Genomic DNA, 19,167 nt, shown 5'->3' with positions numbered 1-19,167 from the left:
TGAGTAATCTTTATCTTTGGAGATTGGTCGAATTTCTGCAAACAGCCAAAATCCAATCAGAACACAATCCTGAAAATAAAGATAGACAATGTAGATCTGGATAAATTAAGAACAGCAATAAGGGGCTACAAAGTTTTAAATTCTCTTGTGCATGTAAATGGTCTCTTAGGGTTTAAATTCTTTTGTGTGGCATGTAAATAGTCCTTCAGGGAAATTCCAAATAAAGTGTTGATAAAGTTACCAGAGGGGGCCTGGGTGGCTCAGTCAGTTAAGCAGCTGCCTTCAGCTCAGGTCATGACCCCAAGATCCTGGTATCGAGCCCTTCATCAGGCTCCCGGTTCAGCCGAGAGTCCACTTCTCCCTACCCCTCTGCCCCTTCCCCTAGCTTGTATGCCCTTTCTCTCAAATTAACAAAATATTAAAAAAAAAAAAAAAAGTTACAACAATGTGAAACTAAAGTGAGTGTCAAGAGAACTAGTACATATATAAATTCTGCTGCTGAAAGTTATACTCACTGGCTTAATATATGTCATATGTAGAATTTCAAGATAATAGTTCAGAGCTAACTTAAGCAATGCTTCGGTTATTCAGTACTGTCAATAAAAAGCATTTACTAAATATCTAAATACCACATTAACCATTTGGAAACTTTTTATATAAAAATATATGGCTTACTTCCCTTCATCAGCAGAAGATACTAAATGAAAGTTTCCTCTCTTGACTTGGAATCATGCATTACTTAGTGTCTCACTTTCCTCATCTGTAACATAGGGATAGCAATACTATTTGCCTCTGGGAGTTGTAACAAGGGTTAAAGTGAGAACATACATGAAGTGCTTACAACACCACTGGTGTGCAGTACATATTCAGTAAAGGGCTATGCTAGTATTGCTTGGTGTAGCACACCATCATTTCATGATTATTTTTGGAGTACCTGCCATATGCTTCCAATGATACTGAGAAAGAATCAGTGAAGATAGTAACTAATCCTGTCAAGAACACAAATGCAGTGCCAAGGGTCTTTCATACATTATCCCTTTAACTCCCACCATTAGGCTCCCAAAACATTAGGGTGAAAATGCTTGTAAGGTTTGTCATATATGATCTTTCCTTTTCAAATTTATTCACTACATCTTCAAAAACGTTCCCCTTGCTCAATGTCAGATCATCGTCACAACCTTCTACGACTTCAAAGATATGAACTTATCATCCAGTGCTCATTACTTGGCTTTCCCTTTTCTTTTTCCATTTATTTCTTTTGGTAACCTTAATCCTATTTCATAGCTTCAACTATATTTGAAAGCCAAAAAAAAAAAAAAAAAAAAAAAAAAAGATTTTTAGAGATGTAATCATTTTGTACATGAAGAATATAAAATAGGAAGAAGTTGAATAACTTGCCCAAGTTTAAGGCCATACAGATCAAAGTCATAGTGACTTCTCTGCCAATACTAGTTTAAAACTCTCATCTGTAAATTCTACAATTAAACTATCAGTAGAATATCATCACCAGCAAATATTCAACACAGCCCATCATCAACCCTCAACAAAATACAACCACAGACTTGTCTTGAATTTCTTTTGATTTCCTTTAAAGCTATGTGTGAAAAATTAGGAAAATTAAAAAAAAAAACTTATTGTTTCTACTTCAGCAAATAGTGTTTTGTTGCACTATATAGTAAGTATTTTGTGTTGAGTATTTTATATTCTGTAGGTTAAAATTCTGTAGGTTAAAATTCTAGAAATACTATAAGACTTCATCACCAAATGAACCAATACTCAACTCTACAAAATCCACAGAAGATAAACATCTGAAAAAGCCTGTTTCCTCATCTATAAAATAAGGATAATAATGGAACTTACCTGATAGAGCTAAACATTAAATATTATTCATTTTATTTAGTAAACCCTGAACTCTTCATCAAGATGTTATATAGCATACAAAGATGAATAAAGCATTTCCTAACTTCAAAAAGCTTATCATTCACTTTAACAGTTGTAAAACTCACCTACTAATCCTGATTCCAGTGATCTAGAAAAGGACTAACCAAGTAAAAACAACTGGGAGGCTCTGAAGAACAAGCTTAACCCACTAATGAATTTAAGAATATGAATCTGCCAAATATATATAAGAACATAAATTCGTCCATTTCATGCTTGAGTTTTCATTAAGAAGAAATTTCTAGATGTTAAAATTTCAAAGACATCATAGTCTTGCACGGTCCAAGAAAGGATTCCAAACTCAAAAGCTACATTTGTAAGGTCAGTTTTCATATTTTCATGTATTTATTATAGTATTCTTTTACATACTTCTGGAAGAATGAAATCCTAGTCAATGCCACATTATTTTAATTAAATACTGCAGATAATGTTTTCTTGAATCACATAAATGAACCTTCTTAAACTATCTCAAAAAATTCAAAATATTTAGAAAATGTCAAAAAAGAATGTGGGGAGAAGGGCATGTTTGCATCATGCTCCTCTAATCAGGTTTCCAACTTTTAGATGACAGGTCTTTTAGTTATAAAACAGGTGGTACATTTTTAATCATATAAGAAGCTTCCAGTTTCAAAGAAATTTTATTTTGATGTTCTTTTCTAGCTATCAGATTATAGAGGATGAATGGCTTGAAACTGCTATTATAATTACATGCCTTCTGTTGTCTCATCATTTAGGGTACAAGGCAGGGCTCTAAGACTTTAAAGCTCACTTTGAATGGGTAGCATCCTGCCTGCCATCATTTCCCACCAACGTGCCATGCCAGGCCCAAGGATTAGTGGATTAGAAGGCTTTATCAAAATCTGTACTGTTTCTCCGAAGACAGGCCAAGTGACAAGGTCTGAGTATAAAAAGAATCATGCTAGTTGCGAACTAATATTTCTCAGCCATATTAAAAATGCTGTAAAACTGTCATTTCTATTATATAGATTTTTATTTGAAACAGGCCACTTTACATTTTTATTTGTTTTGCTACTATTTACAAAAGAGAGTGTAGAAGTAGACAGAGCTAGATTCCTACTTTTAAACTACCTAAGCTTAAGTAAGTCATTGATGCTCTCTGAGCCTGTTTCCACTGTATGTATGAAATAGACTTCAATAAATGGTAACCATTATTGGTTGACATCTTGGAATAGTAAAATTCTTGATTTTCAAGAATTTATATACTGGAATCTAAAAATATAAGCAATACATTCATCATCGCTTATAAAATGACCCAGCATTTGAACTGACAATCTGTAATAGTTTGTGTTACATAAATACTGGCTATATATAATATGACTGTTCCCAACTCTAAACTCAATTTAACCTCCTATTAGATGAGAACCATGAGGTGGATCTGGGATTTGGAAGAGTAAGTTCACCAAACCTAATTAAAAATGAAATGTAATATATGAAATCTACAACTTCAGTGATCTACTAATATAGCCTATATGTCAACAAAATTCTTCAAATACTGTTTTAGAAGTTGTGTTTTTTAAAATTAAGAAGTTCATACTTTGATTCACAGAGCCACACATCCTGTTTGGTATACAAACTAACTGTAAAATAATGTCTTGGGGAGAAGGAAAGGTGTGTAGGTTTGATGGGAAATGAATAGCATGCTTTTAATGATTTTTATGTGTGTACTATAGTGAATACTGGTAGTTAATGCTGTAATAAAAATAGATATAACAGTATTAAAACAGTTCTTGGTAGTAAAAAGCTTCATAAACAGATTCTACACGTTATTTAAAGGTATCAGTAGTTAAAAGAATACTAGATTACTGGAATTTTGTACTACTACTAGCTAGACAGCAGCTACAACTTATTTTAACACAAAGATTTCGAAATTTATTAAGTAGTAAAAATATTATTTAATAACATTACCAACAACATCCATAACAGCAACAACACAGAATGTTGTGCTTTGTGTAACATTGTTTTCTTTAATTCTTTAGATAATCTTATCCAGTAGCTAATATTATCCCCAGTTTAAGATAAAGAAATCCTCCAAGAAATTTGGCAACACCAAATATCACATGGCTAATCTGTGATAGAACTAAAATTTATACCAAGGACTTTATTTATATTCTACATTATATTATTAATATATTATATTATATTATTCTACAATATATTCTATATTATTAGAATTATGATATACCACTCTACTAAGAGTTTAGCAACCTGACATAAAAGGGAAATATAATTCCATGATAATTAAAATATCAACCAATGGAATAAGATATTACCCTTATATACAGCACCAAACATACTCTTGATACAATTATTTGATTTCTGCATAAATGGATATTTATAAAATTTAATTTGGCCCATAAAGATATGTTTAAAAATAAGAAAAGAAAAAAAATAAATAAATAAAATAAATAAATAAAATAAAAATAAAAATAAGAAAAGAAAAAGCTAGACTTGAATCATTTGAGACATGGTCTATCAAAATGTTATCTTCACCTATGCTTCCAAAAAGTCTGAAAAAGTAGTAGCATAAGCCTAAGGCATAAATAAATCAGAAAGATGCATCTATGTGAACAAACTAAGGTAGGTCAGCTGACTCTTATCAGATATGGAGTACATGAAGCTATTAAAGAAATGGGGGGGTAGGTATTTTGGTCACTAAATAATAAAGGATATGGGGCCTAGAGCTAGGGGCACACGGGATAGTCCTCTAGTTGAAGCCTTTTTGTTTTGTTTTGTTTTTTTAAGCTGGAATACAGTAAAGCAATGCCTCAAAACTTCACAGGAAAAATTATGTCCAACGTAGAATTATTTATGCAGGCAAATTATCAGTCAAGTGTAAGTTAGGAAAAAAAGATATTTTTAGGCAGCGAAGTTCAAAACTTTTCCTCCCACACATGCTTTCTCAAGAAACTAGTTGAGGAGTTGCCCTAACAAACGAAGAAAGAAGAGGGAGGAGATCCAGGAATTCCCACAAGAATGGTGGAGAAAGTAAATACTAGGATGATAAGCATGTGGTAGTTACAGAAAGAAGCCAATGTAGATTACAGAACTCCATGAGAGATGTGACCAATGGCGGCCCCCTTACTATGGGAGGAAATTAATCCTTCTAAATGGAGATGAATCAATGACAGTGTACATTAAAAAAAAAATAAAGGGAACAAAAGCATATTCATTTTTATAAACATAATTAACTCTAGGAAGAACAAAAACTTATAGAACAAAGAAAATGTAATCATGGTATACTAGAACACAATGGTGACAAATATTTCCTTATCAAAAAATGTACACACTGAACACTTGACAACAACTGTGCCAAAGCTGAGGAAAAATGAAGCAAAAAATAATCCATTACAATTTCAAAGTTAAGATGAAAAGTTCTCACAGAAATTTTGTCTTTTAAAATAAAAAGAGCACAATTCCTAATAAAATCAATGCAAGGAACACTGGATTTAGGACAATGGGACTTCCTCTTAAATGTACTTCCCTAGTGGAATTAAAACTTGCTAAATTCTTACAGCTTTCTGCCTCATGACTGAATTCACTTTATTCTCAAGTAGCATTCTCTATCTGGTTTACTGAAAATTATGTTCGGTAATTGTCAACTTTCACATTAAAGTAAGATTGTTTATCACATGTATCTATCCTCTATATTGTGTACACACACACACACACACACACACACACACACACACACAATCTACACACACTCCTGGCCCTACAAATCTCCAGAAGCTCACAATAGCTGCTAGGGTGAAGTGTATTCTCACTGAATAGAACTGTTTTTCTTTTTCAAATTCCTCCCTAAACCTTACAGAAGAAGGCAATTTTTGTTTCAGTAGGTTAGATTATTTTACTATTGGAGGAAAAATAAATGACCCCAAATACTTTATTTTTACTGAAAAAAATATATAAACATACATCTAAGCTTGATAATGAATAGGTCAGTGGCAACATGTTATTTTTAGTCTTAATTTAATTATGTATTTAGACCTAATAAATACAATTTAACAGTGCTAATAGCCAAGTGACCACTTTTTCTTCTCTTTCTAGATGCACATCTCACCAATGACTGGCCATTCCCTCCCTTATTCCATGTTGTGAACTCAACTGTTCATAACCAAACCATTCCAATGTTCATAGTTACACTAAATTTAAAGAGATTTTTTTTTTTGGAGTCAAGATCATTTTTTAAGGTCACTTTCTTAATACTTAGAGGAGTATGAATTTTTAGGAATAGTCAGAATTTTTTCATTCATCCAGTGAATATTACACCAAATACCAGTTGGTTACTGAACAAAATTCAAAGGCAGACAATTCATGTTTCCCACCCTTGATAAGCTTAAAATTTAACAGAAATTAAATGCCCACAATGAAAAGAAAAACAAAATAAGAAATGACAGCAATCAAGCTGGAATCTGTGAGCATATTTCTAAAAATCCTGGGCCAACCCCAAAATAAGGGTGCCCAGGGAAATGGCAAATCATTGAGGTTTACTCTAGTCCCTGATTCCAGTCACATTCCCCCAGAGAAGTTGCACAGATAGATGCAAACCTGCAAAGGATTATACCACTCCTTCTAGAGTACAAAAAAGAGCTAGCAGTACTGAAACCATTTTCTGCTGCGAAGAGATCAATAGCTATGTTCTTGAGAGTTTATAATGACCATTTTGAAATATAATTTGTTTGAAAAATGTAATAACACTATTTTATTGGGGGTGTGAGACAGTACATGTGTACAGATTAAGTAGAAATAGCAAACTGTTTTCCCCACCCAATTAATGTTGTCATGACATTCATTAAAAGATAATTTGAAAAAAACAAACAGAAAATGACAATATGGACCGTTTTCAATAAATGGCAGAGTAAAATATAGAACATGAAAAGATGTAGAAACTCCTAATTATTATGCTACATATCCTAGATAACCAAATCTAAATGTTGAAAGGCTATTAATACTGCCTCAATCTATTCATCAAAAATCCTGAACACCTATTTCTTATTAAACTTATATTTTTAAGTTTTTCTTTTGTTTAGAAGGTGTGCCTTTTGTTGTTCTCACTTGTGTGCATTTTTTTAAATGGTAGCAATGATGTTGTTATATATATGTAATTAGCTTGAGTGAGAAATACAAGGAAAAGAAATTAAGAACATGGCTGATAGGTACGGTACCTTGAATAAAGTAAACAGAACCTATACCTTCAAACAAGGCATTATTTCATCTAATATATTTCCCTTTTCTACGATCAAACTCATTTTTTTACCACTAGGAAGACACACACACACACACACACACACACACACACACACAAATCCATTTATGCCAAAGTGGGATCCTATTCCATCCTAATATCTTTGACAGTGGATTACTTAGAAGATATTACTACAGATATTTTTTAATGGCAATAACAATATTTAAATTCTAAACTGAAATTAAAGCCAAAAAAAGGAAATTAAAGCAAGGATATAATCTGTCACAAGATTACTGTGACATACAAACTCATTAATACTTTTTAAACACAATTATAAAAGAGCACGTATAGACTAGGAAAATACAGGATTTTTGAGCAAAAGCTGAGTATAAACATATCTTTAAATGTATTTTAAATAAATAAAAAGTAAAGATTTTCATGCATGAATTTGATTCACTGGTATCCAACAATAAAGATAAAGGGAGAGTTATGGTTCTACTGTATAAATCATCATTTTTCTATGTTGGCAAAAGGTACAACTGAATAACGCAATAAAAAGAATGACATTAAGAAGACTAGGATGGCAAAAGTAAAAATAATTTCCTATTTTCTGTAACTAGCACCTAATTCTTACTTTGGCTTTATATTAATAAAGTTTTTTGTTATTATTATTGTTCTTGTGTGTATTTTTTAATGATAATGATGATGTTACATATGTAACTTGCCTGAGTGAGAAATGAAAGGAACAGAACCAAAAGGATCTTCTGGAGGATGGTTATGTGGAGCAGAAAGTGGGTCTACATTCTTATCTGAGGATGCTCTCTCCTCGAGCCTGTCTGCAAAAATAAGATGAAACAAAAAAATAAAATAAAATAAAAACGGTCTTTAAAAAAAAAAAGTGGTAACAGTATAAATAAAATTAAACAAAGTAACAGCCTTTTTGAAAAATATCAGATTCAGAGTTCATTTTTATAAGTATTAGGAGGTGGTCCTGAGTTTAATAGATATTTGTTGCTACAAAGGCCAGCTTAACATTATCATCTCAGTGCTAGATTTCACAAATACAATTACCTAATAAATAATGCAATTTGGTTTACTTAAATACCCAGTTATCTTTAACTTGTAAATACTGGACCTGAACTTAAACCCAGCTTACTAAACAGAGACATATTTGGCAGAATTTCTCCAAAAATACATATGGAAAAAATATTGCAAATGGTCATTTGTTCATAAAATAGGCAAATCTTATTTCTCAATAGCAACTAAAAGTAATTGACTATTACATTACTGTTCCTTTCTCATATTACTTTGCAGTTAATAAATCATTCACATATATACAGATACAAAGATATATTCCTCTATTAAAAGCCTGATGACAGAGTTTATTTCATCCAATGGATATCTGAGATCTAATATGTGCCAGGCACTGTTCTAAGCAACGAGCAGACAACATCAAACAAAACAAAGAGTCTTGCCTTCTTGGAGTTTATATGTTGGCATGGAAAAACAAAAAAAGCAATGAGTATAATGAGAAATATATACAACATGTTAAAAATAAAGCTATAGAGAAAACTGCAGTGCAAGGTAAAAGGAACTAAGGGAGTGGGCACAAGTCACAGTTATAAAGAGATTCTGATCGGTACTAGGTGAGAAAAGACTCCAAAGAGGCAACAAAGGCTACCTGGGGAAGAGCACACCAGACAGGGGAAAAGCTAGAGCAAAGGCTCTAACTAATGCAGAGGCAGGTTTGTTGTGTTTGAAGAGGAGAGCTTCTGTCTCCTAATTCCCTTAGGAGTGATTATCTTTCCTGGCTCTTAAACTGCAGATTGCAGGCGCTTGATCAGCTAGAAACATCTCGATTTTTGTAAGCTGTCTCCCTATCCTCCTATGCCTAGCAATCAAACATATACTATTAGGAACACATTCTGCTTTTTCAGGAATTTTAAGCATTCCCAGGACTATACCCTTCATATTTAAGAAATTCTATGAGTAAACTATGCTGGTTTCATTTGAGTTCTAAGACACAAAGACACTGGATTTTGGTAAAATGCAGATTCTGACTGGACAGTTCTGGGATGGGTTCTGAGATGCTGCACTTCAACAAGCTCCCAGGTGATATGATACTGCTGATTCAAGGAGCACACTCTTGAGAAAGTGAGGCCCTACAGTAGAGTCTACATTATCCTAAATCCACTTGATTACTACGATGGACAATTCTTTAGACACCTTTATGACAATGAACACAATTATCAGCTTTGATGGCTAAAATTAACACTGCAATATCCTCATGAAACTTTGGGTTGTCTAAAATTTTACTTAAAATTCCATTGGGAATATAATAAATGATAAATATTTTGTTAAGGCAACATATCTGACAACTGATTTATGCACAGTTTCCAAAGTCCCAAAATTTAACAGATGCTTTTCAAATCCATGACTGTAATGGGTAACAACGAAAATTCTGGTGTACAACAGAGTAAGAACAAAGGAAAGAGGAAGTGAGAAAGGACAAATGAAAGAGACTATCTCAGAGTGATAGCCACAGTATATCAATATCCCAGATCCCTTATTCTTAAAAATCAAGACAGTGTATGTAGGTACTTCGGTCTAAATTAGGACCAAACTTCCTAAACCATCTGCATCATAATTGCTACGATTACTCTATAAAATATAGTTACCTGGGCCCTACCACAAACTTAATGAATCAGATATCTGAGTGGGAGTTTGGAAATCTATACTTTAACATACTCTCCAGATTTATAAACCAGTACTGTACCAATGGTTTACAGCACATAAAAAGGCACCGTTACCACTAAGGTTATTTGAATACTCATGCACTGGTATTATTATCTCCATCAATCTATGGTTAATTCACATAAATGTAAAAGCAATACCATGGAATTAGGATAAGAGTACAAACATCATATAGGGATAAACTAATATTTTTCACTGTTTCACAAAACACAGAATTAATTTTTCCATGGAGGATTTTTGTTAAATCATCATTTCTAGAGTTCACAGATTAACCGGGGTCCCAGGGCATAAAATACAAAATAAATACACATATTAATTTTTTAAATTAATTACCTATAGTTAAAAACTAATGAAATGGTATATAGAGCTACTTTTCAAATACACAGTCACCCCTAAAAGGAATTTAAGTTCCATTTTCAAGTAACTGGTTTACATTAGAGCAAAACCTGAACTTGGCTTGTCCAATATTAAGAAACTTACCTCCTCCTGCCTTCCCAAAAGAACTGTGTTGGTGAATAAAGACAGTATCTTTTCAGGATTTTCAATTGTTACAGATGGCAAAAAATACAGAATTTAAAAATCTTAGAATCAAAATATATTCCACAATATCACGAGAAAATTAAAATACTCTAATAAGTTAATTTAGTAGCTTATATGGATAATGGCTTGAACAGCCAAAAACCTAATGAATGAATTTTATAAGTATAGTCTTCATCTGATACTCTTGAAACTATTCTAATATATTTGAAAAGTTCTGTTTTCTGTGCTGGAGGACAGCAATATATCTGAATTAGCTTAAAATGATGAGAGTTAATGCTTTACAACTAATACAGATGTTTACATCTATTTCATTCCATGGCTTCACAGAAAAAAAAAAAAAACAACACATTCAGTAGAATTTGCAAAGCAGCCACAGTCTAGGTTCTTCTATTCTTCCTTTAGTTACTGTGATGCAGTTTTAAACAGAAACAATCATCAACAATTAATATTCCATCAAGCATTACTTTTAATTAATATGCAGAGCTACAAAACTATTTGAACAATTGCAAGTTAAAAAGTTTCCCAAAGCAAACATCTGTAATCTAATTAGTGTTTAATGTATTAAATTTTATCACAGATTTCTAAAGTTTACATACTAATCTGGATGTTCCGATACAAAACACAAATACAAGTTTAAACTTTAAAAATGTCTTTGAGATCAGCTTTATTAATGATGCTTAATTTTGGTTTAATGTTTGGATTTTAGGTAGAACAGGTGAAAAATTCTGAACCATAAATATTCAGTTACAAAGCAAGAATCTGGTTTAGTTTTCACATTAAATCCCTTTGCCAAGTGGCATATGGATGGACTCAACTGTTTTCTTAAAGATCACTAAAACGCAGTTTTTGTTAGCAATTACTAATATTTTAGGATTCTAAGTATGTCAAAATATATTATGATTTTTAAATCACCTTTTGGATAATATACACAAGTAAAATATTTCCTAGACAGAATGTCCTTTTTCGTTTCAATAAATAAACCATGTATCATCTTAAAAATAAAGACTCAAAAGGCAATGTAAGATTCTGAACAATCAGGACATGGGCAATGCCTATATTTTTAAGGACTATACATAAAGGTACTGAGTTTCTCACTGGAGAGCATTTCACAAATCAAATATAAATTATTTTAGAAAAGACTGGAAAACTGTTGATAAAATCTGTGCTGAGAAAAATGGTAAATCTATTCCAAATGTATCAATAATTTACTTATTTTAGAAAAGGTTTTTAAGGACAAAGGAATCAACCAGTAATGACCAAAATTAATTTTCATTACACTGTTAGTCTTCCACAGAAACTCTTAAGGTTCTTGCCTTTTGTGCTGCAGAGTAATGTAGTCCCTATTAAGTGGATCAAATATTAGATGCCTCATTGCTTGTGAGTCAAAGAGGTGCTAAAGATAACTGAATACGTAACACTTGGAAAGAAATCTTTCTAAATACTCTCTATATAAATGATTTATCCTCTTTATTAAAGACATATCACCTTTTTTGAACACCATTATTACAACTATCAATTATTAAGAAGACAGACACTTTCCATCTTCTTTCTTGCTGTCATTTCTTCTCTTGATGTTGTTTGACCACAAAGCCCCTTCTAATCTGGTCTTTTAATTGCCAGCTGAGAAATCTGTTAGCTTAGATATAATTTTTAAATGCTGGTTAAAGGGCCATAACCTCGAGTTGGAGCCTAAAGACTTACAGAGAGTATGAGGAACAGGGAAGCAGCATTTATGGAGTCCCCTCTTTCAAGACATTATTTCATTTAATTTTCCTGACAACCTTATGAGATAAGCATCACTATGTCCACTTTATAAGTAAGGAAGGGAGACAGCAGTTAAATTACTTTCCTGAGATTACAACCTAGTTAAATGGGATTGCCAAAGATCAGAATTCATGTATGTTTTCTGGTACTAGATGCCAGTTTAAGTACATCAGCCTTGTGACAGTGAAATGATTTCAAAGCTCAGGGACCATCTAGGCGCTCTTCCAAATTGCTGAGCTGCTCCAAATCTGACCTTCAGATAAAGCTCCCCCTGTACTTTCATTTGGAACTTAATATTTTCCCATAATTAACAGTGCAATAAAGTCTAAATTCTTTGGCTACACATGTGTGCACAGATACATACAAAAATTACACATTATCTGACCTTCAAGTTTGAAAGTAAATTGCTTTTTGAAAGCAAAAAGCAAAATAAATGATAACCCAATTTTTACGAAGTTATGTATACATCCCATTCTTCCCTATGCAAAGTAAATAAAACTTGATTGGATTATAAATTCTAAGGAGCTTAAAATGAATTTTTAATTATAAGTACAAAATAATGTGAATATTTTACTCATTCCATAAACTGATAAACTAAAAGGACGAGTTTTACCCAAAGAATAGAAAATACTGATTTAGTGAACACTTAGTTACTATCCTGGTCAAAACATATCGAAACATATTAAAATGACTATTTTAATTTTACACCTTTTGCTTTCAAAATAACCTTGTAAGTTAAATTGAATTGGTTAATCCCTATGCCACCTTGCCATCCCCCACCCCAAAAGAAAGAGATACTTTATTTCCTTTTTCCGGACTTGGTTTTTGGGGCTACTCAGCATAAAGTATACTAAAAATGCCAAACAAAAAAGTCGTGATTTTAAAAAACTTTCTTTAATAAAAAGATGTAAGTGGTTTTACCAAAGTTCACAAACCTTTATTAAAGGTTCAAAACTCATGTTTATATCTGCATTAATCATCAACTTAATTTTTCATAGTCATATAACCAGTATGTAAAATACAAATTTATATCCCAAACAACTATTCTTACATGAATTCAGGGCATTTATAAATTTTACATAAAATATGTATCATTTGGGAACAAAGCAATTCATCTAATAATTGTTCTCATAAAGCCAGGTACTTAAAATAGAAGCTAGGAACTATAACAAGGGACCGTTAGGAACCTCTTTTTTCACATGCAAAACAGGAAAACACATTGGGATTATGCGTGCACATGCACACCAGCACGTGCACACACACACACATAGAAGACTCTGAAACCTGAAAATTAGCTACATACTCCAGAAGTGAGCTTTTTGCTATTTTGCAACTTCCTCAAAACATTCCACACATCCCTTTTCTAAAAAAGAACTTCTAAAATACATGTGATGAGGCTTGACATATATATCAGGTAGTTTAAGAAAAGGCAATGATTCCAAGTAAAAGCATTGAGATATCTGATTCAAAGTGGAAAACAATTTATTTAACTTTTGCCATATCAGGACAACAAAGCAGCCCTTTTATGTCAGCACTCATTAAAAGGGTATTACAAAACATTAACATAATGTAGTAGCCCATGTTTTCTTTCAGGCACTTTCAAAGGGCATCTCAAACCCACCTTCTACTGAGTGTGCAAGAAAACAGAGCTGCAAAATTATTAGTAAGCAAGATACAAATGTCTCCCTTTTCATTTGAACATTAATTTTTAATGTTTTAGAGATATTCTAAATTTAACATTCAAAGATATGCAGTATTTAAGTGTTAGGAATCAGCGTATTAGCAATCTTGGGTTTAAGAGCTACTATCAAGCAAATGATTCCTAACGCATACAACAAAGTTCGATAGTGTATGTAAAAGAAGATGGCCTGATTTTTGCCCTCAAATGCACAAAAAGAATTTTCTATTTACCACCTCAAAACAGTCTTTGGCCTTGCTGAATAATTATAGAGCTGTTATTTTACTGTGAAGCAAAATAAGCCTTCAAGTGTCCCTTACTTGATCTCAGAAGGTCAAATTCTCTGTCCAACAGTTCCTCTTCTGTTAACTTGGAGAAATTATCCTCTCCAAAAGGATTCCACCCTGACATATCAGGTGGGTTACTGATGTTCTTCTGACTTGTAATATTTGCAACTGCCTCTTTATCAGCAACTGGCCTATATAATAATTAGAGAGGAAATAAAGGGGGAAAAAACATTAGAATGGAACATTCTTAAATGCCCTAGTTCATATTTTCTAAATACTTAGAAAAGCAGATCTTTTTATTATGATCAAGGCATAGATTGACGACACCACTCGGGATTTGAACTGCCTCCATATGTACCCTTGGGCAAGTTCCTTAACCTCTCTGTCTCAGCTTCCCCTTCTGCAAAACAGGAGTAACTGTACCTACCTCATAAAGTTACTGAAATCATTTAATACATATAAAGCAGAGAGCAGTGTCTAGAAAAAGAAATCAGCACTCAATAATTATTATGATTATCATAGTGAATAGCCCTAAAGTGCTATTTCAAACAATATCACTCTAAAATCACTCTTAAGTATGATGATCTTATGTCCTGGTTATGCTGATATACCACAACAATTTTCCTTTTGACAAAGGCATTCTCTGTATAGCTACCAAGAAAAGATGAACTGTTAGGAGTGCTTTATGAATTAGCTAAAACTAGATGAGGGTTATTTTCTACATAATAAATAATTTATGGTATTTAAAGATCTATATAGTCTGGAGCCTGAAACCATTGGTTTTATGAAAGTTATCTAATAGGCCTCTTGGCTTTTATGAGAAGGTAAGAGTCTAAAGATTTCTTAACCTAAGAACCCCTGGGTACCTCTCATTCAACCCAGCCTGGAAATACAGCATAGTCACAAGCTAATGTAACAAAGTTCTCAAGTTTGTTTTGTAATTCAGATCCAGATATTTTAACATTGATAATGGAGGGAGAATTTCTATGTGCATCTCAATTTTGCAAGCCTAGACTCATTCCCTTAAATTCACTTTCCCCTGAGAGCTTACTGCCACTGTTACCACACAGGTCTTGAAAGAGAAGACAGAAGCTGCCCATTTAATCCCCCTAGTATACCTGAGCCAAGAATGTGAAGTTTAAACACTTATTGAAAGCTAGACAAAAACATAGTAATTGACCAATAAGTAAACAGTCTTTCTTAGTAAATATAACTTAGGTATCTTAATAATAAATATAATTCAGTTTAGAACTCACTCTGGGAATGCATCAACTGCCAAAGTCTAAACCTGCGCCCCTCTGACAGAATCTTATCTCTAAATTTCAAAGCTACCCTAAAGGACTTCCAGAGTCCCTGAAACACAAGTAAGAGAGGCTAACACTCAAAAAGGAATATAGGCATTCTCCCTCCTGCCTGCCAGTGATCCCTTTCAGAACTTCCTGGTTCCCTATCCCTATCCTCCTCTTCATATTCCTAGGAAGGAATCATTGATTCAATGAGGTGTGTCACCTTAACCTACAGTTTAGATAGGTATTAAAATGTCCTCAAGTTCTCTGACACTTCTCCCTTCAAAGGGCATATTCCCCTGCCCTTGAATATTAAGCTAGACCTAGTGACTTGATTCCAACAAATGAAATATGGCAGAGAAGTGTCAGGGTATGATTCCTGAGACTAGATCATAAAAAGCATCACACAGGTTCTTTCTTGCTCTCTCCTTTGGACCACGCTCTTGAACAAATCAGAACAAATAATTCTTTATTCAAAACAGTCTTCAGCTTTGCAAAAGAGAATAATTAAGCAATCTTTTGGAAAGATCCATATGGCAGAGAACTGAGGCCTCCTGCCCTAAGCCATATTGAATGAGCCATCTTAGGAAAAGATCCTCAATACCAGCCAAGCCTTCAACAGACCCGTAGCTCCAGGTAAACATCTTAACTGTATTCTGAGAGACTCTTCTCTGTACATAAACATACAGTTAAGGCACTCCTAAATTCCTGATCCAAAGAAAGTATGTGAGATAATAAATGTTTATCATTGCTTTAAAATGCTAAATTTGGGGATGATTTATTATGCAGCAACAAATAATTAATACAACTGGGGAATCTATCATAATAAGCAAAATAATATACACGCTGATGTTTATTTCACTATTATGTGACTACAACATGGTAATATTCTCCAATAGTCATACTAAAGCTATATTAAGTCAATGGAAGAGTAGAAATTTTAGCAGATTAAGTGGGAAAAGAAATAATCACACTAACCAAGATATTGACCCTTTCCCTTTGTCTAAGGGAAAGGTTTCTTGGTTTCTTATTTCTTTGTTTCTTATTTTCTGCTCAAATAGCTCCAATACACTTAGAGCCAAGCATTTAATTCAATTTTCACCTTCCACTGATTCAGTTATAAGCAGGAATATTTGCTTACAAATCACCTTTTAAATGAAGATATTGTACTCAACAAATCATCTTTAGTAAAGATTGATATTAAATGAGAATATTAACGCAGTAGCACTAAGGCCCCAAGAGTGACTGGAGGGTTCCTCTGGGAAGCTAGTATACCTATTTGCCAAGTATATAACTGTTTCTACCTATGTATATACTAGATAGAATTGACATTTTTGATACTAATTAACATCAAAAGTAAAAAAAGGTTAATATAGTCTCATCGGTATCCTAAACAATATTGCACAGAAAATCTCATTTTTAATGAAGAATAAAACTATTCCACTCTTATCCGTAGGGGACTTATTTTTTAGGGATGTCTTTTTTATTAGATTACTATTTGTGCTTCACAGATTGTATTTAGTGGCTTTGTTTAAAATGTTTAATATTATTTGTTTTAATGTTATTATTTGCAATAGTGCTATTAATTTATTAAAGAAAAAAGTGCTATGTGGTAAATTGCCTACTCTATTTAGAGTAGGCAAGTAATAAATAATTTGGTGGGGATCCCTGGGTGGCTCAGCGGTTTGGCGCCTGCCTTTGGCCCAGGGCGCGATCCTGGAGTCCCGGGATCGAGTCCACGCCTGCTTCTCCCTCCTCCTGTGTCTCTGCCTCTCTCTCTCTCTCTCTCTCTCTCTCTCTATGTCTATCATGGGTAAATAAATAAATCTTTTAAATAAATAAATAAATAAATAATTCGGCAAGTATCAGTCTGGATCTTTAAACCATCCTCTGATCTTATGCCCTGCTCTGCATTTCAATTTTTGATTTAGGAAAACATTTCAATAAATTCATTTGTTTTCTCCCTCCCCCCTTCTCTCCCTTTCTCTCTCTCTCTCTCTCACACACACACACACACACACACACACACAGGTTGGGAGGTGTACTACAGCAAACTGTATACTTTATCCCTCTCTTAATATGCTCAATGAACAAGTATGCTACTGACATCACTTTTTCTCATGCCTAAATTCTAGCCAAAGCCTGCAGATACCTTTTCCCAGCTAATGATCATATCTTGAAATAATGTTGTATGAGAACTTCTTGAGTTCTAATAGCTACTTCCTCCTACATATCTAAAAATATTAGCAATTAGTCATAATGGTCAAGAGACTTTTCATTGCAAAATCCTGAAGCACTCCTCAATTCAAATCTGAGTTTGAGAAAATTTATACCACAGTTCTTTAAGTTATTGTAGTGTTTTCAATATGAATTACCCATGAAAAATAACTCTACTAACCAAGATATCTAAATAACTAAAATATACTAGGCTGTGGTAACAGTAAGCTTGCAGTGTCTTTAAAGAAAACCAAATGACACAATACTATTTTTTTTACCTCTTTAAACTAAATTAGACAATCTTTATGAATAAATATTATCAAATTAATTGAAAGTAACAATATATAAGTAGACAAATTAACGGTCTACAAGGATTATTTTTTTTAACTACTTAAGTAGCTTGTTAGGGTTTTGTTTCTATTTAAATTACAAAGAATGTCTTAACATGTAAGCCACTAATTTTCTGAGGCTTAAATGCTGCTAGCAGTATCTAGCAGCATAAGCCTCACCTACAGATAGCAACTGGCAGACCTAACTGATGGAAATGCAAAGAATAGGGATGCTCAGGGACAAGAAGAGAGAAATAGGAGAGAAAAAAGGGGGATATTGCAGAAAAATGGACTCTCAATTCAGGAGCCACTTAATGCTGCCACTCTACATTTATACCCACTTTCACAGTCATTTCTTTTGCGTTTACTGGAAAAATACTTGCCTATTGGCACTGTAAGAGGAGTCCACTAAGGTTCCAACCTGAGCTGGAAGTGATGAAGTGTAGGAAACTAAGGCAGGTGCAAACTCTTGAGGGGAGGTAAGATATTCAGGTGAAGCCTGTTGCTGGGACTGCTGATGCTGAACTAGCATTTGTTGCTGCAGGAAAGCCTGCTGGTACTGCTGCATCTAAAACAAGAAATGCCGTTACACAAACAATGCTCAGTGTCACTAAAGCACAGTCAGTATCACACCTGTTTACTATGTTCTTTCCTTTTCACACTGGCAACAAAACAGAAGCTGAAAAATAATTTATGCATGAAGAGCAGCTTGCTACCAGAACACCATAGCAAGATAAAATAAGTCTATTTAAGAAGTTGTTTAACTGCATGTATTATGGTGATCATTTGCAAAATATACAAGTATCAAATCATTAAGTTGCATCCCTGAAACGAATATACTGTTATGTCAATTGTACCTCAATTAAAAAAAAGAAAAAATTGTGAAGCTAGGCTCACTTGACAGAATTCAAAACTCCTCCTATGAATAGTTTAAGAAGAAAAAAAACCAAGAGAGTAGCTGACAGTCACTAATACAGGGTTGCTATTTAAAAAAAAAAATCACACTAAATAAATAAATAAATAAATAAATAAATAAATAAATAAATAAATAAATTTTTAAAATCACACTATTTTCTGAAACAAATGCAATTTCCCTTTGGGTTTCTTTTTTTTATTCAACAGACATGTGCCAAATGAAAGAGACATACAACAAAGGATTATGGGAAAT

At 33.1% G+C, this 19,167-nt stretch overlaps 1 protein-coding gene across 3 annotated transcripts in view; it reads right to left on the bottom strand.

The window, feature by feature from the left end:
- The window catches only part of BMP2K (BMP2 inducible kinase), a 114,923-nt gene that overhangs the window by 13,317 nt on the left and 82,439 nt on the right, over positions 1-19,167 (bottom strand). For 2 of the 3 annotated variants that reach the window (XM_025426902.3, XM_025426923.3), the window contains 3 exons: positions 18,383-18,567; positions 14,201-14,358; positions 7,870-7,980 (listed from right to left, as the gene is read on the bottom strand). In XM_025426902.3, coding sequence (XP_025282687.2) covers positions 7,870-7,980; positions 14,201-14,358; positions 18,383-18,567 — 454 coding nt within the window. The remainder of the gene's footprint in view (positions 1-7,869; positions 7,981-14,200; positions 14,359-18,382; positions 18,568-19,167) is intronic. The other variant, XM_025426915.3, reaches the window with a different exon arrangement.

The sequence above is a fragment of the Canis lupus genome, chromosome 32 (genome assembly GCF_003254725.2).
Source record: "Canis lupus dingo isolate Sandy chromosome 32, ASM325472v2, whole genome shotgun sequence".
NCBI classification, from domain to species: domain Eukaryota; kingdom Metazoa; phylum Chordata; class Mammalia; order Carnivora; family Canidae; genus Canis; species Canis lupus.
The sequence above is the reverse complement of the archived record's forward strand: the minus strand, read 5'-3'. Positions and strand labels throughout refer to the sequence as shown.